General features: G+C 39.3%; 1 protein-coding gene across 2 annotated transcripts in view; it reads right to left on the reverse strand.

Annotated features, from left to right (window-relative positions):
- Positions 1-797: 797 nt before the first annotated feature.
- Positions 798-23,858, reverse strand: part of ATP11A (ATPase phospholipid transporting 11A) — a gene marked incomplete at both ends in the record, with an annotated part of 124,179 nt that continues 101,118 nt past the window's right edge. The window contains 12 exons of one of the 2 annotated variants that reach the window (XM_084267121.1): positions 798-1,055; positions 8,476-8,641; positions 9,428-9,531; positions 9,856-9,921; positions 13,382-13,517; positions 15,231-15,358; positions 16,897-16,956; positions 17,930-18,075; positions 18,338-18,440; positions 19,221-19,395; positions 21,826-22,077; positions 22,742-22,923. In XM_084267121.1, the coding sequence (XP_084123247.1) occupies positions 798-1,055; positions 8,476-8,641; positions 9,428-9,531; positions 9,856-9,921; positions 13,382-13,517; positions 15,231-15,358; positions 16,897-16,956; positions 17,930-18,075; positions 18,338-18,440; positions 19,221-19,395; positions 21,826-22,077; positions 22,742-22,923 (1,776 nt within the window). Of the gene's footprint in view, positions 1,056-6,469; positions 6,548-8,475; positions 8,642-9,427; positions 9,532-9,855; positions 9,922-13,381; positions 13,518-15,230; positions 15,359-16,896; positions 16,957-17,929; positions 18,076-18,337; positions 18,441-19,220; positions 19,396-21,825; positions 22,078-22,741; positions 22,924-23,858 lie in introns of those variants that run through there. The other variant, XM_084267122.1, reaches the window with a different exon arrangement.

A 23,858-nucleotide genomic window follows, 5' to 3' on the forward strand; every position in this document is an offset into this window, starting at 1 on the left:
GTTTTACAGCCCCGGGGACGGGAAGCGGGAGCGCTGGGCAATCTGCACCTCGGGCAGGTTCGCAAAGACCTTTTCGGCACAAGGGGTTTGGGTGGGTATCGGCGTTGGTGGCGATTTACCTACTGAACAGCCAACCTGACTTCACACAGCGCGCACGCACTCCACACACAGCGCCTTGCCTAGCTTTCTACGGGGGAAAGCTAAGGGAAAACCAGACACAGCCCTGATTTGGCCACTTACAAGGAAGTGAACATTAGAGAGTGTTTCTTGAAAGCAGATTTGCACAGAGGAAACACCAGTTTGTTCTACAGAGAGAGCAAAGAAAGAGAAAGGACAGAGGAAAATCAGAAACCGCACTCGTTAAGAGATACTCTAGGAGACTTTCACTGGAGATAACTGAGGTCATTGCTCCTGGCTGGAAAATCAAAACTGTTGATCTCAAAATGTAGGTCACTGACTGAAACTCTACCCTTCAGGTACCAAAGAAAACGACTAGAGATGACAGAAGCAGGAAATGCACAAAAGTCTTGACACAGGATGAAGAGAATTTTTAGTGCTACCAGTCTCACAGTACCAGACTGTGCAGATTGTTCATTGCTCCAGTAGTTCAAAACATAAAAAGAGGCCTGCTGGCCTGGAAGGGTTCGTACTTCTAGCTCTTGATCCTGTTTGTCTGAACATTACCTCAGACAGCAAAAGCCACATATAGTTTAATATATTTCTGTGACATGTTTGTTTCCTGAAAAAAAGAAATAAACAAAAATACAGTTTTTTAAAGGCTTGACTTGGTGTTCTTGTCATACAGACGTTTCCAAACCTGACCCACCGCAGCGGTAGCCCGCACTGGAGCGGCAATGCTTATTTGAGTAGCCAAAGACAGATGGAAGTACTGAATAATCAACGCCTCTCCAGTGCGTAAACATCATTTTTTTAGAATGAGAATTAGACCTTCTTGCTGGGGAATTGCTGCAGTCGCTGCTCCTGTATCCTGGGCTCTTCAGACAGGCGAGAGGTGTGAACTCCGAGATGTGCTCCTGACAGTGCCTCGATGCATTCTGTGAGAAGGGAAAAGAGCCAAAGGCACAGTAAATAGATGATTTTGGAGCTAAAAGTCCCCAGCTGTGCCCTTTCAGAGGGCCACTGTGCCCTTGGTATCACCGCTCTGGCTCTTTGGTTCGTGCAAAGGTATAAACCTGCACGTTACTGAGCAAATCAACTGCTTTTATATGAAGACCTACAGAACCAGGCATGGCTTTACAGCCAACCTCTAACCCTCGTAACGGGCTCTCCGGGGAACAGATGAGGACACAGAGGACCGACTGCAAGTTGAATTGGTTTCAATCAGGTTTATATTTCATTCTGCAGTTTCTCCTGCTACGTATTTTTACCTCAACTTTTTCCAGTTAGGATTTCTTAAAGGGAGTTGTAATATAGACCAGATTCACGTGCTCTGCCCCACACTTCAAAAGACAGGGAATTCTTGACAGTCAGTTTGTGCCAATAGATCAATATTCCAGAGGTTTAACACATTTGCTTTGTACTTCTAAGCAGTATCTGATTTTGGACTTTCTTAGGTTAAACACAGCATCTATGCAGCCAATTGATACTACACATCACTACTCTACCCTGGCCTCATTGTCCATTAAAATCCATCTGTACCATGGAATCAGTGCTTCTGCTCAGGAAACACCCAGGACTATAGTAACGCCATGGCTGCATGACAGGGCTCCAGGTCACGTGTAAAAACTACAAGAAAAATGAGCTAATTCTTCACACTAAATGTGTGTAATTTGCAGGTACAGCGGTGTGAAGCCAACGTGAGGGTAGTTAAGATACAAATGCATCCTAAGCGTGACTGAAATCAGTGTTACCACTCACTCTCCCCAGGAAAGCTACATAAACCAGTTAATCCTCTATCCTTTATCACCCCCTCCCTCCTTCCCTCTTAACAGCAACACAGTAGCAGAAGGGACAAAAATCACAAAATATTAATGATGCAGCTTAACAGAAGCTGGGCTGAGATTTAAGATTACATTTATTACAGATTACAGTCAATCACAAGCTGGAAGCACCGCTCTCGCTCTCGCATTCAGAAAGCTCTCTTACAACAGTTACTCTTGGAGCAAACTCTACCCACCTGCTCATTAGTAGAGGTCCTTTTAAACACACATATAGACCAAACACCGACATTAACACAGAGAAAGGAAGCTAATCAGGTAACAGATTAGCAGGCTTTGTTTAGGAAATGTCAGGGGAATTAGACATACACTGTAGGGTAACCACCTTTCCTATCTTGCAGCTAGGCAGTGAAGCATTTTAGGTACCACAGGTATTCCTAAAAAAATGGAATCAGGTTTTTTCTTCCCAGAGCTCCAAGGCAAATGCTTTCAATCTGCCAGGCCTGAAGCTCCTCACGAAGGCTGGGGCTTTCTACTGCCTCTTGTCTAGCAGTCATTACAAGTAAATTGAAAGCACCCCTCAGCTACCTCGAAGCGCTGCAGCTGCACATCACAGTGCACCTGTCCCCTTCGTATACCGGTACTTCCCACCTTCCCATGTGCTGCTTTTGATCTCTGGAGAGCAGGAAGGGACTGGAGCAGATAGAGCATCCGGGGGGAATGTGAGTAAACAGTTACCTTTGTACTCATAGTTGTTCGTGTGATCGGTGGTGTGGCAAGGAGAGGATGTAAAGCAACGTGTGTGCTGCTGCCCTAACCTGGAGGCTGTAGGAGCTCAGCACTCCTGCTGCTGTCTCAGGTATCTGGCAAGGTCACCGCGCCCCTCTCTGGATCCGAGGCAGCAGCGCAGTGACGCAGAACATGTTACTGTGGATGATCCTGTCAGATACACAGCCCCAGTCTCCTGACCCAAGGGTCTATTCCCAAGTACCTCACTTCCTTTTCTAGGGCTTTCTTCCTCTCCTTCTGTCTGCGTTTGGTCCATACATGTGTTCAAGAGCAGGAGAGACAATGGATAAACTGCTGTCTTTACGTATTCTACACCGCGGTGCAACCTGAGTTCGCTCTGCAGTAACAGCTGCAGCATTCATGGGGCTTTACCAGGGGTATATTGATTGACTGATTGTTTGGCCTTACACGAGGAAGCATCTGAAACAAAAAGATCTTACCTGTGGCATGGAACATCTCTTGCAATAACTAGGCTCTCCAAGTAAAACATAATCATTTTACATCACTTTTGATAAAGTACATCAAAAACTCTGGAGGAAACAGTTGATTTGTCAATAGCACAGTTCACCAAGAGAAATTAATCCAAACTGGCAACACGTACAGTACTGTTACCTAGCTTTGATCTAATTATGGCTCGGAAGCTGAAAGATTTCCTTCAAGAAGTGGCCCATCGCTGTTCGCCAGTGCATTTAGGGCTGTTTTATGTCTCACACTCTTCTGCAAGGATGAGGAAAAACAGTGAGACTCTTGCTGAGCACAAGAGGGAAATGTGAGTAAATTGCACCATGTGGTATAAATGTAACTACTGTAACAATGTCCTGTAAGTGTGACAGATTTTCTAACAGACTTAAAAAGGAGAGAGGTTCGCCAGCATAAACCAGGGTTTTGATTTCTTTGTCCTGAGGTTAATAGTAGAATTATAGAGAGGGTTGTGTTGGGAGGGACCCCAAAGCCTATCTAGTTCCACCCCTGTGCCATGGGCAGGGACACCCTCCACTAGCCCAGGTTGCCCAAAGCCCCATCCAACCCAGCCTTGAACACTGCCAGGGAGGGGGCAGCCACAGCTTCTCTGTGCAGCCTGTGCCAGGGCCTCACTGCCCTCACAGGGAGGAACTTATTCCTGATGTCTAACCTAATGCTACCCTCCTTCAGCTTAAGGCCATTGCCCCTTGTCCTGTCACTATATGCCCCTGCAAATGTGCACTCTCTAGCTATCTAAAAGTAAATCTATATATACATGCACATATCTATACATATACTGGTGGGTATATATGTGTATGTGTGTATATAAATATATGTCACTGAAAAGCTCTCTCAAAAATCCTTTGGGGATCTTTTTAGTTCGAGTTTGAACTCTTAAAAATACTCTCAAAAGCACCTAACTGTCCTACAACTGAGTACCGTGGGCTGCGTGTCTTGCCCCCCTGACAGCAACCTGTGCTCAGTGGGAGAGGTGACTCTGATATGATTGGGAGAAATCGATTCCAAATTAAGGGGCGGTCGTCCCACTACACTACCCCCACAACAACTGGCAGACTAAAGGGAGCGCTACACAGGGAGGGGAGGTGAGGGGGCCAGTGCTAATGATGGCTGGCTTACAGCTCAGTCATTACCCCACAGGGAGAGAGGGCAGGGGGGTTACTACGGTAACTCCTTCTGAGGGATTCAAATATTGCAACTGCAACATCCCATTCTTTGTTTCCTGTAGAAGAGGAGACAAAGTGTGACAAAGGCAACAGTGTGCTGGTGACCAGCTTTCTAAGAGCACCGTGCCATTGTTCTACAGCAGCTACACCCACTGGGGAGCTAAAGAATGATGAATGCCCAGGCAAAAGGACCCCTTTGGGTATCCCCAAGTGCAGCACAGGGCAGCGATCTCCCAACAAGGCTGGTGGGCTGATCTTGGGACCAAGGTGAAAGTGGAGTGAAAAAACATCAGTCAGAAGAGAAAAAGAAAAATTATGTCTTAAAAGGGATGAAAGCACAGCAGTTATTTACAGCTCAGAACCAAAACACCCAGCATTTCAGCTACAAAATATTTGGGGCTGGCGGAACGCTGTCAGTCAAAGTGACAATTATAAACTCGAGAAGAGGATAATTTAAAGTGAGCTTCTATTTTCCATTGACAGAGCTGCTGAGCTTCTGATGGCAACGAGGGCAGAATAAAGAGAGAGGAAATATAATCAATTAATGTAGATTGCTTTTGAAAAGGCAAGGCTGGAAGAAACCTCACAGCTGCACAATTTCCAGTTCAAGCACAAAATTCAGCTTGTTTCATTGAGCCGAAGAGTCACCAGGATGTGTACAAGACACAAGCAGAATTTGACCGAAATTACCAAAAGACAACAGATTCCTCCAAAGCTTTTGCAGAATTAATGGTTTAGCCCAAGAAAGAAAACAGTTCATACATGTGTGTGTGTATATATATAAATATACATGCACATATATGTACATATACTTGAATGTACATATATGTATGTATGTGCACACATACATACGTGTGTGTGTGTATATATATACAGCACTGAAGATCTCTCAAACACCACCCTCACCCCCCCACACACACCCCCCCCACCCCTAAATTAGATCTGGAATGTTTAAAAAGCCTCTGCCTGATAATGATGGCAAACAAATACCCACCACACACTGGAGTGACTCAAATAAGTGAAAAATTTACAAGTGTAGGAATGGCTTCAAAGGCTTTATGCAATCTTACTGCCTGAGGAGAATTAATTTAGTCACCTGGGAGGTGGCTGTTCGTACTCTGTTAATTTTTTCAACTGTTCCAGAAGCCCTTTTTATGACCAAAAAAGTAAAATAGCTTACAGGAATACAGTAAGTTTAAAAATTATTGCTTAGAAAGTTCAGTTCAAGCCAATCCTGAGGCACTTAAAAGCCAATTTTAGCTAGAATTTTCAATAGTGGGTTTTTTTTTCCTGTTTTTATCCCGTGGCTTACGTCAATACAGTCAGTTTTATTGGCTGCATGCTTTCCAAGGGGAAAAGAAAGAGCAAACTTATTTTTTACTTTAACCAGTTAAGAAATAGATACAAAATCTGCAATGGAAACCAACAGTCTCTGAGTCTTAAGTCAAAAGGAGCTTTCTTGCAGACCGTAGGAGGAATTTACTAGCATTTTACAAGGTTTACTAGCATTCCTCCTACTTTAATATTAAATTGTCATATGCTTCTGGACCTTGAACTGTTTCTTTCTAGAAAGGAGCACAGGATTTCATAAAATGGAATAGAAAGAAAGCTCAGTTTCAAAGTGCACACTGGAAATAACTTCTTGTAAAAAAAGCTGGATTTTCTAATATCCCAGCAGAGCAGATACAGTAAGATATTCCAAAGATTACTTCATGGCTTCCAGTCCCACGTTTTCTGTATTACACTAGTAACATCAGCACAAATTGGAATGATCACTTCTTTGTGTGGCAACTGTTCCATTTACTCAGGTACAATGCAAGCACGCCGTGCGTTCGCCTACAGACAGCCCCAGTTGAGGATCTAAGAACCCCAGATTCTCCAGGCAGGAATGTTATGGAAAATTCAGGGACAAAAATGATAGTGAGAGTGACAGCTTATGACAAGGATTCACGGAATCTTTGAGATATACAGAGGGAAAAATTACAGTAAGAAGTATTCTTCACAATGTAGTGGAGGTGAATCAGGAATGGAGATAATGAGCAGGGTAAATAACTTCTGATGATAAAACTTTTTACTGTCCTTTGAATGAAATGGCCAAGCATGCAGAAAGGCAGAAAAAAGTCACCTTTTGTTCCATTAGAAACTTAGACTGCTTGAAGTCTGAGAAAGCATAAAGATGGTGGACTGCTCAACAGAAAGGCACTGATGTTTAGTCTGATTTCCCCAGAAGATTGTAGGAAGCAACCGTGCACATCATTTATGTTTAAAGCAAGGTAGCAGTTATTTAGGCAAAGCAGGTTGGAAGACAGGAAGAAACAAAGAGAGGGAAGAAGAAACACAAGGGATATATCTGGTTAAAAGTCAAAGATTTTCTACTAAATGTTAAAAAAAAAAGAATATTGCCAGTGTTAAGCCCAAAGTCTGCTCTACAATGGATTCATTTTCCAGCACTATACACAGTGTCTGTCAGAAATGCAGCAATACCTTTGCCAGAGGCTTTTGTTTGCTGGTTTGTTTCTTTGCATTAACCCACCCACATTCTCTCTCTAGACTTCTACATGTGGCATGCAGAACCTATGCTGAGATCAACTTCTTCCACATGCAGCATATATGGCAAAGAGACATCCATTAAAGATACCAAAATAGGGAGATGCTAAATGCTGACTGACTGGGAGTGCTCTTCTGCTAATCTCTACTCTGAGGTGGGGCATTTTCAGAACTGCACATTCAAGGAACTCAAAGTGATGGCAAGGGGCTTTGCTTTGCAAATACAAGAGGACAATGTTTTACCTTTGCAAAGAGGAAACTGCACTTTCCTGGGAAGTACAGTTTCTTAATTACTTTCCTCTTTATGCAAAGTATCTTCTCAAATAAACACCAAACTGCTAACTAACCACAACACAGTGTCACTGGTAACTCACTACTTTAAACCTAAAAGTGGCAACTGATGAGCTGAAAAGGGGAGTAAAAATTAAGTTTCAGGCTCAACATCTCTGCTGTCCTTCTAAAATTTATAATATATGGAAGTTTGTTGAGTCAAAAATTCAGGTAAGATTTTCCACTGGGGTTGGTTTGTTGCCCCAGAATAGTACCCCGCATCCCACAGAACCTGACGTCCCTTTCAGCCTCAACAGAGCAAATCTTTATTTACACAATGTTTCTCCTTTCAGGCTTATCAGAAAAGAGGTGACAATAGATTTTAAAATACTCTTCCCATTATCACAGCAAGGCACATTTATGTAGAGGTAGTGTATCAAAACAGGCAAAATGGAAGTTGAAATACAAAAAAGAAAAAAAATTACTAACAAATGACTAAGTTTTAATAAATGTGTTTTTTTAACAGGCACAGCATCAGTACAAAATAGCTGATAAGGAAGTATTGTATTGCACAGATCATGCAACACAAATGTTGGCATGAATTTAATACATACTCCTTACCAACATACTATATATACATCATGTTTACTTTAAGTATATACATTCTGGCTTTAATTAATAATAAGCACAAATGCAGCTGTAGAGTCCCTTGGTACAGGATTGCAACTGCTTGTGCAAATCCCTGCTTTAAAGGTGATTTCAATAAAATCATGTTTCATTCCTACCTTCCTACCAGTTTCATTCTGAGTTTAGTTTATCATAGCTCATTTTCCACTTTAGATTCATTTATTTATTTAGACTTCATTTATGCAGAGAATGACTCAGTATGAAAGGTAATCACTTCAGTTCGGGGGTGCATGCAGTACTTCTGAATACACCACAACAGCAGGAAGAACTGCTGTCCAGGCCAATGTGTCTCCTACAAATCCTCACTGAGACCCCAACCCCTTTACTCCTTTTATCTCCTCAAGTCAGGAATCACATTGAGCCATAGACCTGCCTCCCACCATCCTCACCAGCTGATTTCCCTGTGGTGGCTGGTAGGGAGGCACAGGAGCTGCCCCCGGGTTCAGGTAAATACCACCACGTAAATAACAGGCAGCTGCTTTCATGCTCCTGCTCAGGAGTGGCTAGTATACTGCCCATGATACACACCACCGGTGGGGAACCTCTGTTCTAACCTTGCCTCTAAGCCTCAAAGAGGTCTAATTACTACAGACTTGTGATACAAAAAAAACTAATTTCATAAAGAAAAATATTGTTACCTGGATTCTTTCTGTTGCTGTAGGCCACAACTGCCTGCATAAGACCTTCTTGAGAACATCTGGAAGAAGGCTGACAGTTATGAGCAGAATTATACCCAGCCATGCAGGACCACTAGACAGCATTTGCATGAACACATAATACATCCTCTGATAATTGAGAAAAGGCCTAGGAGGGAAAACATTAAATAGGTATTAGACTTCAATTCACAAAGCAAAGACTGCCAATGTTAAATATAAAAACTGTGACAGTGATGAAATACTGTGGGTTCAGCTTCCCAGTTTGTGGGAGTTCAGTCATCCCAGTTTTCTCCAAAGGAGATGTAAACATTCCCTGACTAGAGGGAACAGCCTATCTCAAGTCTTCCATGCTGTGGGAACTACTATGCTGTCCTCCCCCCAAAGCCACTTCTCCCTTGCAAAGATAAACTTAGTTATATTCTTAACCTGTTCATGTTCTTCCACAAAACTCCATATCTTGCCCCAGATATTTACCACCTCTCAGTGTCCCACCTATCACTTCCCATCATACATTTGTTTGTGTGTATCATCAAAGTCAGGCTCACTGAGCACGCTCTTCTTCATATCCCTCCAAAAGAGGGTGAGTAGATGGGTGGCTAGCCCCAGCCTGCACAAACATGACATATTCTGTGACATCTTGCCTCAGCCAGTCAGCCTCAGCTACCTGAGCCAACCCTTGGACTAATGCTACTGATACTCTTCTCTCTGCTGTCTTCTCTAAGAGTATTTTAGCAGCTATTCAGTGCAAGAGCCGAGTGTTCTGTAATGGCCATTACTGCTGTGTTTAAAACATGACTGCTATTGGGAACTCAGCAATACATGAAAGATAAATTTTATTCTGTTTGGGACAAAAAGAAGAGGGAAATATATAACAACTTTTTAACAACTGTTTCTGAAATAACATTTGCAATGCAATTTATATTAGGGTTCATACCAAATAATTCCTCCCCAGAGCAGAGAAAAGATAATGTAGAATACCAGTGATCCCCAGATCATGAAGTGATTTATCCATGTCCAATAATGTGTATCTAGTGCAAGCTGAAAAAGAACCACCAAACGAGATTATACGGTGTTATTACTATCTAGCAGCCACAGAATACTTAGCAGGGGATGAAAGGAAATGACACCCTTTGGAAAAAAATTTAAAAAGGGATTTTACAGAGAATTAGCTAAAACCCATTTTTTCCAACTTGCAGCGCGGTTAAGAAGGCACAGAGAGCAAAATTTGTCTTTAAACTAATTTAAATCTGGTTTTAAACTAATATGGCACACGTGGCCATAGAGGGATATCGATATGAGCAAGCAGCAGGGAGAAGGAAAGCTGTAGGGGAGTTTTGGTGGGTAACATACAGCACACCTTACCTTCAATGTCACCGTGAATACAAGCACAGTAAACACCAGTGTCCCAAAGGTCCAGTTTCCAAACATCTATAAAAAATGGTCCAAAGCAGTTGTAGGTAATACTGTCCACTACTTCATGACTTGCCCAGAATAAACCTCTCAAAGCTACGTGCTGCTTTGTATCGGGTACTGACGCTTAAGCAACAATCCTGAATTCTGACATGATCTATCCAGTGGGAGTTGGTTTGGGTTCCTCACCCTTGTGTGTGCATTTCACACAGCCAGGAAATAACCCACAACCAACGTGTTCAACCTGAAGTACACAGGTATGTTTCTTTAAAAAAAGAGCCGTAGCAGAGTTAACAAATCACTGAGATTTACAAACAAACTGCAAGAATTTCATCACTCTTCCTAAACATCATCCTTTCTGTGTCTGTCTCCCCCGCTGTCCTTGGTGTTCCATGGTTTCTCAGAGGTTCAACAGCTGGTTATACAGCTGAGCGACAGTACAAGGAAGGATGTGATAACCATCAAAGCTACATAAGTAAATAAATGTCTATATTTTTTAGGGGAAAACACTTTTGAATCGTGGCTGCTTCTCACCCCACCTGTGTCATGAAATAAAAAGACTTCAGCTTTTCAGGTGGGCAGAAATGATTCTTAATGCTGCTGGAGGGAAGAACAAGTGGTGAATATGGTCATGGAGGATTGCACAGACTGTGGCAGCTGAGATGACCAAGTTCAGGATTCAGAGAAACGTTGGGAAAGTCAGCAACAGAGCTGGGACACTATTTTAGAAGAAGAGACAGGCCTCTGGTCCAGGAACTTCAAATTATGCAAATGTTTACTGACTTTCTACTGCCAGTCAAGATTTACAAGACTCTTGTGCCATGTCTGGCACCTCTTGGAGAGCCCAGTGTCAGTCTAAGTTTCTGCATACTGAGCAGATGTGTCCTTATTTCCAACAAAAGCTGCTAGATTAAATGAAAAAGTTCGAACAATCTTCCCCTCTCTCTGTTTCTCGGGCTAGAGAGAAAGCACTGGACTACAACCAAATCCTTCCCCTCCTCAACTTATTGGATGAGAAAATGAGGTCATAGCACAGGGACACCAGACTCATTAAGGCTGCTAATTTGGCACAGAGAAAGGTCAAGCAGAGCAATATGGGACTGACTATCTCAAGATACTACTCATGTCTTCAGGCTACGAATCATTCTTTTGTAACTCAGTTTGTCAACACTTCATTTATTAACAAATATTTTTCTATGTTCTGCTCCCAGTTTATCCAAGACTTCTGCCCCTCCTTCTGTGACTGTATTTGTTGTACCTTCCATGTCGCTATTTAATCCACTTGGCATCAGATGTTAAGATTAAAAAAGCACACTGGAAATACATCTTACTGTATGGGTAAACTAAGGTGGCATTTACAATCTGCAATCACTTCTACAGTGCCTTCTCTTCGCCTTACCTTCTCTATGTAGTTGGTCTCTGACTATACATTCTTATACCACCAACTATGTCATATCCAAAGTGGAACACCACACACAACATAACACCAATTAATAACAAATAAGGGAGTGATCTTTGGCACCTTAGTTTTCTTCACCAGGAAATGAGTGAGGCAGGCCTTTATGAAGTGAATCTCAGCACTGTCTCTCCACTATCCTAGTAACATCCCTCTACAGCAAGCAGAAGTTGTAAATACTGAGAAGCATCCTGGAGTGGATATCTTTGGAAGCAGACTTAATGGGATGTTAATTTTATATTGATGCCTGTGTTGGACTAAGTGAAATAAATTGACTTTCTTCAATTTTTTCCTAATTTAGCAACCGTGGCAATCAGTTAATTTTCAGAGGGAAAGAAGAATTCGGAATTTTTGCTTCAGAACCCATTTTAATTATGTGGAACCTAACCTGAATCACCTTACATCACTGATGGTATTAGTGTTACTATTGGCCCTTTTATCCCCTTTCCTGCTTTCTACCTTTCCCCTCTTCCATAATGGCTTAATGTTGAGGTAAAGCTTTCCAATCTTCCAATCTTTATTTGACCTTTGTCTGCAACAGAAGTAGCCTAGATTTTTTTTAAGGAACTAAAAGTATTTGCAGTACAAATAGTTTACAAAACATGTACAGGTATGAGAAGTCTAATTTTCAGGAATATAAATAGAAGCTGGTGCAGAGTTTTGAACATAGAATCATTAAGGTTGGAAAAGACCTCCAAGATCATCTAGTCCAACTGTCCCCCTATCACCTATATTACTGACTAAATCATGTCCCCAAGTAGCTCACCCAACCTTTCCTTGAGCACCCTGAGGGATGGTGTCGCTACAGCCTCCCTGGGCATCTAACAGAGAACACAGTGGTACCAGAAGAAGAAGTGTTCATTTATGTCTTAGGGAAATCCCCTCAGTCCTAAGAAAAGCTCTTCCTAACAAGTGTTCTTTCACACACTAGAAGTTCATTTCCCTGCAAGATGCACAAAGATGGTATTTGATGATATTTGAATAACACATTACTAGCAAATCTGTACATTACATACAGGCAACAAGATTGTGCCCAGTTTATTTTCTCTCACTTTGAGGGTCTTTTCTAAAGCCATTCAAACAACTTTATAGCATAAACTGTAATAAATTTTCTATAGCAGAGAGAGCAACAAAACATAGATTACAGAAAAGCATAGATCAAAATAACAAAATGCAAGGAAGCAAAAAGTCTACCTCATTTTTTTTCAGTTTATGGCTCTTTACCACACCTCACATACCTTAATTTATCTTATACTCTATGAAAGTTCTTTATACTTTAAGTACTTATAAAGTAGCAAAACAGAACATTTCTTTCTATAAATTTAAGTGACGTTTTGAAATAACCATATAAAGTATTTAACTGCTCTTTAACAGTTTAATTAAAGAACAGTGAAAGATGAAATGGATATCATGACAAATCCACAATAGTCTTACCATGTGAGTGCTGGTTGTCATTAGCTGAGGATAGGAAGAGAAGCAAGTAGCAAAAAGAAAAAAAAGCACACAAATAAAATAGACCAAAATATCAATGGGTAAAATAAATAAAATGCAAAAGTTCTTAAAATTTGCATTCATGTGACTGCAAAGCAAGTAGAGATAGATTATATTAAGCTGCCATATGTAAAAATAATTAAAATATTAAAAAGCTTGTTACATTTAAGCTCTTTTATGATCATTCATAACTACTCTATCAAGAGTCTTTGATATGTTAATTAGATATTCATCAGATGCACGTTAGGCATGAAATAGAAAAGTTACTATGTAAATTCTGAAGGAATATTTGGAATTTAAAATACATATTTCTCCTAAATTGTATCCAGTCCTATGCCTCTGTTTACTGATACCCAGAATTCCTATTGCACAGTTCAGACTTTGCTGAACAGATAACCCATCTATCTCACCATAACTCCTAACCCAGTTACTATCTGTGCTGGAAATCTTGAAGAAAATGATTAAAAATATATTCATAGCGCACTTGACATTATAGAAAATTACCTCTGACTGATCAAATCCAACACTAACCTGTCCATTGCTGGTCACAATTGTGTTCTCAAACAAGAAATAGGCACCAAAGAAAAATACCACAGCATCAAACACTCCTAGGAATGTCCAATAAATAAATGCACGCCAGCGCAGCAAAGCATTCTTGGCAACATCTCTGTGTGAAACAAGACATATGGGTTCGTTAGCAGCACGTTCAAAAAGCCTGGACAAATGGTGTCACTAATATTGTTTTCTGAGGGGAAAACAAAGAAGAGATTGTATGCAAAAACTACCACATTTCCATGGGACAACTCTCTAACACTTCACATCTCAATCCTTCCTGAACATATTTTTATTTTATTTTTTGTTTTAATTTATTTTTTAGGAAATCCTTTTAGACTGCTGCCTGTAACTCTACCCATTTCAACTGCATGGTAAATTGTCCTCTGCTGAACCAGTTTGCTTTTCAATCTTTTTCCAGAAGGTATATTTTTTCCAGTATTTGCTGTGCATGTGATGATCCACTGCAGATTTTAAATGGAAACACTAGAGGTCTCTGGAGACTTTGCTTTATTTCCCATGGGGTAATTTTATATAGAATTTTGTAGCAAAACAAGATGAGTTGAAGCTTCAGGTCATATACCATTTTTTAAAATGTTTTCTCACCAAAAAAAGTACAGGGATTGGCCAACAATAGAAATGTTCACTAGCATGCATTATCTTATTACAGAAAAATGTGGAACTTTGGTTTTTTTGCACACCAAATGAGTATGCATCAACTTGGCTTATAAGACAAAGAGTAAATCAGAACAGTTAATGAAACCCCTGAATTACAGAAACATTTACTACTGGCCAATGTTTTCACCATATACACTTTAAAACCTGCTCAATGACCACATGAAGTCATTTCTCCCCACAGATTACCAATACACAACACAAAACCATATGTGGCTAACAGTAGCCCTATCTGGCCTAGATCTACACTATTGCCCAAAACAGCTTAGCAACACTCTGCTAGATATCAAAACCTAAGTTTTTGACTAAACCACCTCTGCTAGTTTTCAAAAACCAAAAAAAATCTTCTGAATGTTTCTAAACTGAAAACATTTAAAATATAGGAAAGAAAATAAAAACAGAGAGTTGGGTTTTAACATTATGACCCTGCATTCCTCTTCAATTACACAGGTAACAACTATTGCTGCATTGATTAACCCTTGGGCATCTAACATTAACTCCCTCAGAAAACGCTCTCCCTTTGATTATCTACTGTCACAACTCTCCAAAATGTAGTGGGTTTGCAGCTACAAGAATCAGATCGGGGCACTGCTCCTGCTTGTAGATGGCCACACACAGTTATCTGGCATGAACTGTATCTCAAGGGGCTAAGAACCTAAACCAGTCACAGTTCCAGTGCCCAGGAGTGAGTCAACAATATGCAGAGTACAATGCTGGACACCGCACAGGATACATCTATGATGCAACACCCTACCACTCAGCCCTCTTCTCTTTCAGAATAACACACACATATATAGAAGAAACAGCATGTTTTCTCTGTGTACAATGCTTCTGTTTCCCCAGGGCTGGAGGAAGTAGGGAGTAATAAAATAAATCATACTTGGATTTGTAGAACAGCAATTTCTGTTTTGCCCTCACTCTCTAATGTAAGAAACAAACGGTGCAGATTGTGGGATGTAAATATACACATAAAAACACATGTGTACCTATTGTAGTTTATATAGACTGCACATGGTCTTCAACCCTTCTGTGGCAGGGTACCTTGTGTTCTACTCTAACCTGGTGGTACAGAAATCCTGAGGACTTTGGTGGTAACAGAGACAGATCCCACAGCTGAACAGCCAAACTTTGGGTCAGGAGGTAGTAATTTTACCTGTATAGGGAAGGCTCTCTCTTGAGTGTGTCTGCACTGACATGTTGTTCCATTAGACCATACAAGAGGATAGGAAGGGAAGTGAAGCTGATATTGTACAGTGTTAGATACGCAGTATCGTATAAAGTCTGTAGGCAGAAGAGAAATTAAATTAGCTAGTTTTAACTTTCAAACACGTTACACTGCTTGGCACTTGATTTAAAATGAGTAAATCAACTTCTTCAGAAAAAAAGGAAACTATATCCTTGCAGAATGGATGCAAATATCCCAAAGAGCTGCTAACTGATACAAGACAACTCTGTACTTGTACCCTGTTCATCTGGAGAAAAAAAGGTCAGCTAAAAGATCAATTTAATACGGGTCCCTCCACATATGGGCCCCTCCTATTGTTTCAACTGTAAGACCAACTCCAAACTACCCAAACTGAACAACAGCAGATTCCTGTAGAGGCAGAAATTCCCTCTGGTCCATCCACCACCCCTTTTATCTCTTCCACGTCTGTATGACACAGACACATGCAGGGAGGAAGAGGAAAGTACTCCAAGGGTTCTTCAGATGTGGGTGACTGCAATGTGCTGTAAAAACATCCCAACATGTCTTTGATTCTTCTTCCTGCTGAAATATTTTACCACACACATACGTAACCACTGTAACTTGCCACATCACCCCATAGAGCTATTTCCCAAAATCTATTTGGTGATAATTTACACTGTAAAAATTGCTGTCAACACCCCCACTTTGATTCAAAATTATATTTAACATTGAAAAGAAGAGGAAACTAAACAAAATTTTCATCAACACATGCTTTCACACCTAAATCCTAACCATAACACTTGATATATACCTATGAAATTACAACCAAAACAGACCAAAAAGAAAAGTTCCATCATTTTTATTCCTCCAGAAACTTTGTTTTGAGACATTCCACAAATTCAAATCAACAGTACTGTTTTCCCCCAATTAAATCCTCCTCTTGTCCAATTTAATCCTGAAGACTTAATCCTCTTTTTGTCTAAGTCTGGTCATTCATTCCTTTGGTTTTCGCTCCCTTATTCAGAAGAAAGAAGAGGTAGATTCTTCTGCACAAATTAGATGACAGCAATGGGGAAAAGTATATAAACAAAACTCTAGAAAGGAGAATATTGGATTTTCTCCTGAATGATGGCACTTTTCTGGTAAGCAGAAGTTCACTTTCCTCCTTCTGTCTTTATTTTTTTCTTTTCTACTCATTGAAGGCCACTATTTGTCTGAAGTTTGCAATTCACACCTGTACACACTAGTTTATTCTTCCATTTTCGTTCTGAGTTCTAAAAAAGACCAACTGGTTCAATTGCTTCTCCCTCAGGATTGCCTCTGTCCATGTTCAATAAGCTAAAGCCTAGCAGGCTCTACATTTCCCACAGCCATCTCACTTTGCATTGCCATTTCCCAATTTTGGTTTCCTGTATTCTTTGACTTTGAAAATAACACTGCTTTCACAATAATTCAGGAAATTATTTTCTCTAATTTAACCACAATTGCCACTGAAAACCTTGTGAACCAAAAGCAATGTTCTACTTTGTACAATGTGTTAACTAACCCAGAATTTTTCTTAGCTGTATAGGCACAACATTAAATGAGCCCTTTTTTTTTTAAATGTGGCAGTGAGGGAAAAAGACCAACTAACCTGTTGTGAAAACCCACAGAAGAACTGATATAAAAACTGAGGAAAAATGAAGCAGACATTCTGAAAGACAAAGTAAGACAGTCGTCAAGTGTAACATAAGCACTAATTTATATGCTGTACAATGCTACAGCTACGTAGATCATCATTTTATAACACTAAGAACAGTAAACACTGCAAGAGTAGTGGAAAGAACTGCATACATTAAACAGTGGTATTCTCATCTTACAGTAGTACGGTTAAGAAAAATACTTAAAATATTTTGAAAATAAACTTAGAAAGCTACAGGTTCTAAACTCAAGGGCAGTGAATATTGTGACCCAGGCACCAGTTCACTGAAGGGATGGCAAATAAGGCACAATCCACAGTAGAATGCAAATTTGGATAGGCAGGTGTGGGTACTCTGGTAGTATGGTTCCCAGAAAAGTAATTTTCAGATGTTTCCGAGCTGTGACTCCAAACTTCATCCTCTCCTAACTAGACATACAGTCAAGCACTACAACTTCAAATTATCTGCTGAAGGTTCCTTTCTAAACTTTTCTCTGCTTACTGAAGAACTTTGACTGGATCTCAACACTGAGACATAAAAAACCTGTCTAAACAGGGGGATGCACATTATACTTTCTCCACCTACACTGTTCCACTGAGTTTAGAAACTAATGTAAATTAAGTTATGCTGAGTTCTCAAATAACTACTCCCATCTATATTTAAACGGCTGCTGCAGAGACAACTCAGAAAGTACTGAAAAGGAGCAGAACAGTCTTGTGTTGGAATTTCTGAGAGAAAATGAAAAAGAAGCACAAGGCAAATTTTGCTTTTAAACATACCATGGACTATAGAATATATAGACAGAAAAGCTGTTTCATTTCATGGTCTGGATGAAAATAATGAACCTGTTCAACTTTGCATCTGACACTCAAAAAATCTCTTTATTGAATTATTGCTTTTTGTACCATTGACTGCAGACACCGTATATAGTTAGTTATTACCATGTAATCTTTGCGATTTATGTAATTGGAATAAGCATTTTCCTACCTTATAAAAGAAGTATTGCACAAGTTCAGATATCCTAACATAATAAAAATGCCCATGAACAAGCAACATTTTTTTCAAATGTTTAAATTTAGGTATTGCATAGTCACTGTTTCTCGCTGCTTGACGACCTTCTTTGCCAATGATTCCTTTAAAAGAAAGAGTGATCAATTTGTTTAATGGCTGAAGAACTACTTCAAAGGTTTCAAAGATTATTTGAAAAACTATACAATAAATGCTATGACATTGATCTAAAGAGATCACCACTGTACCTCAAAATTCCTAGGGTAAATTCACTACATGTTGTCTATAAAATACATAACCTGATTCTTTGACAGTGTCAATAATTTTCAAGAGGTAAATGTTTTTTGCCATTCCATTTTGAATTAATATTCTAAAAAGCACACTTACCTATACCAACATGTGCTTCTAGGATCATACTGACATCATTTGCTCCATCACCAATTGCTAATGTGATAGGATGCTCCTTTGATAACTTAATCAATTTTACAATCTGGAAAAAAATAGTGTTAAAATTTCTTCCCTGTAATGGCTTGCTTATTTTGCATAAGTGGTCATTAATTAATTGTACAATGTAGTTATATAAGAAATTCTGTGAGGGGAAGCAAAAACATTATCCAATGCAACTACACTGCATAAAGATGAATAAGGGCTACATATATCATACCCTGAGCACTGATGAAAAGACAGAACAGTTAGAAAGGGAAAAAAAGCATATATTCCAGTGTTTGTTTCCAAGTTCTTCACCTGTACTGAGATGTTTCATATTATAAATCCGTATACCAGTACACAAAAGTCAAGAGGTACTTAAAAATGATCTACAGACATTTTTCTGCCTGGATTTGCCTTTCTTGGCTTCCCACGTGTTAAAACTAGAGAAGAATTATCATTCTACAGCAATAAATAATGCAGGTTCTTGTAGGATCAACAGATAGTAGGCTATTCAAAGCTTGTTAGGTTAAAAAGGAAGCAATTAGTTCAGTTCATTAAATATATTCATTTATCAGCATGTACCAACCATAAAATTTGCACAATATGTACATAAATCAAATTCAGGTGCACAGCTGGGTACCATTTTAGCATACCATTATCTAAATTGCTTGCCAGGAGACATTTTTCCCCTCTTTTTTTTTTTTTTTCCTTGCTTTTTCCATTTTAGAAGCTACAAAAGCAAATGGTAACATTTAAAGTTATCATATGTCTTCCACCATATTAACTTCCCATACTTCCATCTCCACACAGCTAATGAACAATTCTGAAATGAAATCCAAACCTGTGCTTTTTGCAGAGGTGCCATTCGGCAGCATAACACTGCGCTGCAGTTCCTGCAGATATCAAGGAAGAGCTCTCTGTAGTTACCAGAGCTCCCATCTTGTCTGGGTTTCATTATTAATGATAATGCTGCTCCATCAATAATTAAACCATAATCTTGCATATCGGTTGAAAGTCTGTTCAGGGATAAAATATAAACTGAGTCACTGTAAAATTCTCCGACACATTTTAAGTTTGGCAATAGCGCTTTTTGTGGAAATTAATTAATGAAAAAATAATGAGCATGGGATACTGCAAAATTAATATGCTTCTGAAGGAAATTCCTTGCATGGAACTGCTATTTATGACATATAAAAATTCTAGATTATGTTGAAACTATTCAGTGCTTCACTCATTCAAAGACAGAAATCTGATGCCTCAGTGACTTCACCAATGAGTCTGAGAGTGTAATTCACGACCTTTCAGTTTGTTTTGAAAGGGCTCCAAGAACTGCAGTGAGGTAAACGGAGCTGAGGTTAATCATTTTGTGGCACATTCCATAATATAGAGAAAAAAGTAGAATGGAAATGTCTTTGGTACTATGAAATCTATTTTGATGAGGGAAACTATCTTTTTTTTTCCCCAAGGGTCTGCATTTAAGGATGTAAACCTTTGGATGCTTTGAAGGACAAGCTTCAAAGAGTCTTACTGGCCTGGAAAGACAAGCACCATCTACATTTACACTATGTATACTTCACTTTTAGCAGAGTGGCCATGTCTAATACAGGTATACCTGTAATTATAATACTAAGATATAATAATTATGTGTTATGTATAACACTACAGTATATTATTATATATAGTAACCCATTACCATTAATAATTTGGGCATAACAGAAGCGTAACCATGGTCACACAAAGCACAGTTCACACAGTAACATATACAGAACAATGGGGGAAGATGGTCTGCACTACACGAGCAGTTTTCTCTGGCATCCAAACTAGTTATTTCAGGGCAACCTTGCATTTTTGCCTGCATTACACAACAGCAGCAGGCTCCAGCTCATCAGTGAGAGTTGTACAGACATACACTGAGGTTTACTTGTGCTCTAGTTCCAGTGCTTCAAGGTTATACTAGTGCACATGGGTTTTCAACAGTTTCACCAGGCCCAGTGTTTGTGAGGAGAACACTGTATTTATTAATATTAATGCATTTTCATCATCTCCATCTTCACTGCTAGAACACAAGCTATTTTTAACAAATAATACAAAATACTGTAAACTACATTTAATAACAGTTCACAGAAAGTGGCACAAACAGGGCAACATCATTATTATATGATGACATCAAGCCAAAAATGTGTTGTTATAAAGTTCAGGGAATGTACTGAATGTTTGATGTAGTATAATAGAAGTTTTTCATCCTGAATTTGAACATTCACGCAAAATCCTGCTATCACTATCTTAGCACATTCTTCTATTCTCAAGTGAAAGTCAAAAAATTCTGAGGACTCATAATGTCTAGAAAATTGGTATTGCACAGAAAGTTAAGCAAACAGGTTTAAACCTACCTTGCAAGATGTGTGGGATTTAAATGTTGTACAGATGACAAAGAGACATATGATTTATTTAACTGAATATACAAAAGATCTTCACTAGACCAAAGGGATTTAAAGTGTAAGGACAACTAAGCAAAGTGCTCTGGCCCAGGGCTTCAAACTAAAAGTTATAGAAACTCTCTGTTAAAATAATATCGCAAATGGTTGTTAGCTTGTTGTTACAAACATGTATAAACTGTACTCCCTAGCTGTTTACATATTAACAAGAAAAAAACAAATCAAATACGCACCATTATGTCCCCAAGATCCATAATTTCTTTTCTTAACATCTTAAGAGGATTGAAGTGTTTTAGAATCTAATTGTTAGGTTTTTACAGTGGGCAAAGAGACATCAAGTAATGTGTACCAGCTATAAAGCTTCAAATAAGTAGACTAATTTACTACCTGTATGAGACATAATTTACAATATACCTGGTTTTTGCTCCTTAATGCCATTTTCTGTCTTATTCCATGTGATGTTTTAACTCCTGTATACATGCTGCCTATCCTTCTATGGATATGCAAAATACAGAGCAGTCAACGATTTCTTTATAATTTAGAGCACTTGAAGTATTTTTTACACACACCAGAAGATCTGGCCCTATACTGTTGCCTGTCACCTGTCTGTAAATGTAGCATCATCTTCCCTAGAAAGAAGGCCATATCTTGCTGCTCTCTGTGGCCTTGGTCTTGGACCAAGAAAGTCCCATTGCATCTACTAACTCTGGATTACTGGAATAGAGCACACCTACTTCTTTCTCAAAAATCAGATAGAGCAATTTTTTCCAAGAATAAATATTTCTGTAGTGGAAAAATGTGTAATTACAATGTCAGTTGTGATTTCTAACAGTTAAAGCAGGACAAGCAATGAGACTAAGAAAGAACTATTAACTTACACTTAATTGCCATGGAACAACTCACACTTTAACAACAGAAACTGTTGGTTTTAAGGTAATCAATCAATCCTTTAATTGTTTATCAAATACATAGAAGCTCTTTCCTGGCTTGAAAATTCAACTTTTTCCTTACCCTGAGAAAGTATCCCTGGTTAAGCTGCCACTGTGTCGTAGGACAGTTTTGCTTAGGTCAAAAAGCACATCGTGTAAACTCTGTTCCTCGATTTTCTTTGTGGTTAGCTCAAGGATTTGCGTATTCCTCCGGAAGAGTTTGCAAGCGTAGCAGGTAGCTGCAGCAGTCTCCATTTTGTCTCCTGTCAGAACCCAAACTTTAATTCCAGCTTTCTGGAGTGCTTCAATAGTGTCAGCAGCTTTTTCTTGTAGTCTGTGGAAGTCAAGTGACAGCACACATTGAGCAATTGCTTGGAAACGGGAAAATCAGAGGCCCTTATTGAAAGATTTCCCATACCAAATAAAAAAATGTCTCAATCTAAAAATGTCTAAGGGGGCAGCACATTCTAAATAGCTACATTGTGAAAAATTAATTTTGACACTTTCAAAGTACTCAATGTTTCACCTTTTACTTATACAGCTAAAGACATGACACTTAATTCTCCAGACAAATACTTCAATAAAAAGACTGTCAGTGCTTTCAGCTAATAGCATCAAACAATGAAGAACTGATGAGTTATAAAGTTACCTCCCAGTTTCAATAGTTGTTGAATCTTTAAGACCTAAAATTTCTTCCTTTACCTCCTCCATACCCATTTTGCAGTTCTTTCCTCCAAAATTTTTCTCTAAAATTTATTCAATAAGGTCTTACGTGAACTGCATGTAAATGGCTCAAATATACTCTTTTTTGTAAACTTAACTATTGTTACTAGCTTACTCAATTATAAAGTTACTACCTGCAACTTTACTAAGCTGAGGGTATGAAATTGTTTCAAGTAACGGGTTTTTTTAAATAAATCTCTACTCCAGAAAAAATCACAAGTCTTCAACTACTTTGGTAACATCACTGAACATTAGAAACTAAGTGGTGTACTAACCGATCTTCAACAGCTGTAGCACCAAGTAAAATAAAATCTCTTTCTATCTTCTCATACACTTCTGCCAGTTTCTTTTCCCGGTCCTGGAGGGCCAGCTTTGCATTCTGAAGCAGCTTCTGTGCATTGCTATATTCTTCTGCTGTAAGTTTTTTATATGCAACGCACAATGTTCGCAGCCCCTCCTAAAGAATGCAATCAAAACAAACAAAATGCCTCTTGGAACATTATTCTTAGACTTCTTGCTGGGATGTATGCTGGTGTATTTCAAATAACTGGAATGATTTTACTATTAACGTGAAGAGTCCCACTGATCACTTTTTAGTGGAGGAAAGCATAGAACAGTACAGTATCGTCTAGACTAGAACAAGGGACAGTTTGATTCTGTGCAGCCCTTGACATATAAGCTTACCAGGGAAAGAAGAGTCAAGGTAAAGGTTTTCTTCCCTAGGTGTATAATTAGGCAGGATGAGTCAGAATAAATATAATAATGTAAATAGTAGCATAATAGTGTAACAGTAGTGTAAGGCTGGAAAAAGCTGCTATAAGAAAGAAAGGATGTTTTGCTACCTCAAATATATCGCCTCTCACACCACCATTTAACTGGCACTTTATCTTCATAAACTTTAATCCCATGGGTCTTTGTATAGTTACTCCTTAGCAATCCAGGCAGTATTTAAATAGCTCCCTAACTCCTGCTAACGATCAGGGCAGGTGTCAGGTGGCTGCCTCTGTCTTCTTTCGGAAGCTTTTGTATGTGGGAGCCAGCCCTATTTCCAATCATCCAGGATGATGAAATGGCTGTTGGTCTGGATGTCTCTTGGCAGATGCTAGATGGATACGATACGTAAACACTTATTTCAGCTTCATTAGCCTCCCTCACTTATGATGATCAGACAGCTGGTTCATACAGTGAAGCTCAGCACAGCACTTTGACAGAGTTTTGAAGTTTCCCTTCAAAACTAAAGCAGGTAACACTGTAGATTATTTTCCCCATACCTGCAATAGTAATTCCTTTCAGCCTGAGTACTGGATGCCAGCAAATTTTAGCCTATTTATAAGACTGGCAGTCACGTTCATCGCAATGGTTTCCACGTATTTTTTGATACAGCAAAATTCA

Source organism: Gallinula chloropus (assembly GCF_964237585.1).
Source record: "Gallinula chloropus genome assembly, chromosome: 1".
In the NCBI taxonomy this organism is placed as follows: domain Eukaryota; kingdom Metazoa; phylum Chordata; class Aves; order Gruiformes; family Rallidae; genus Gallinula; species Gallinula chloropus.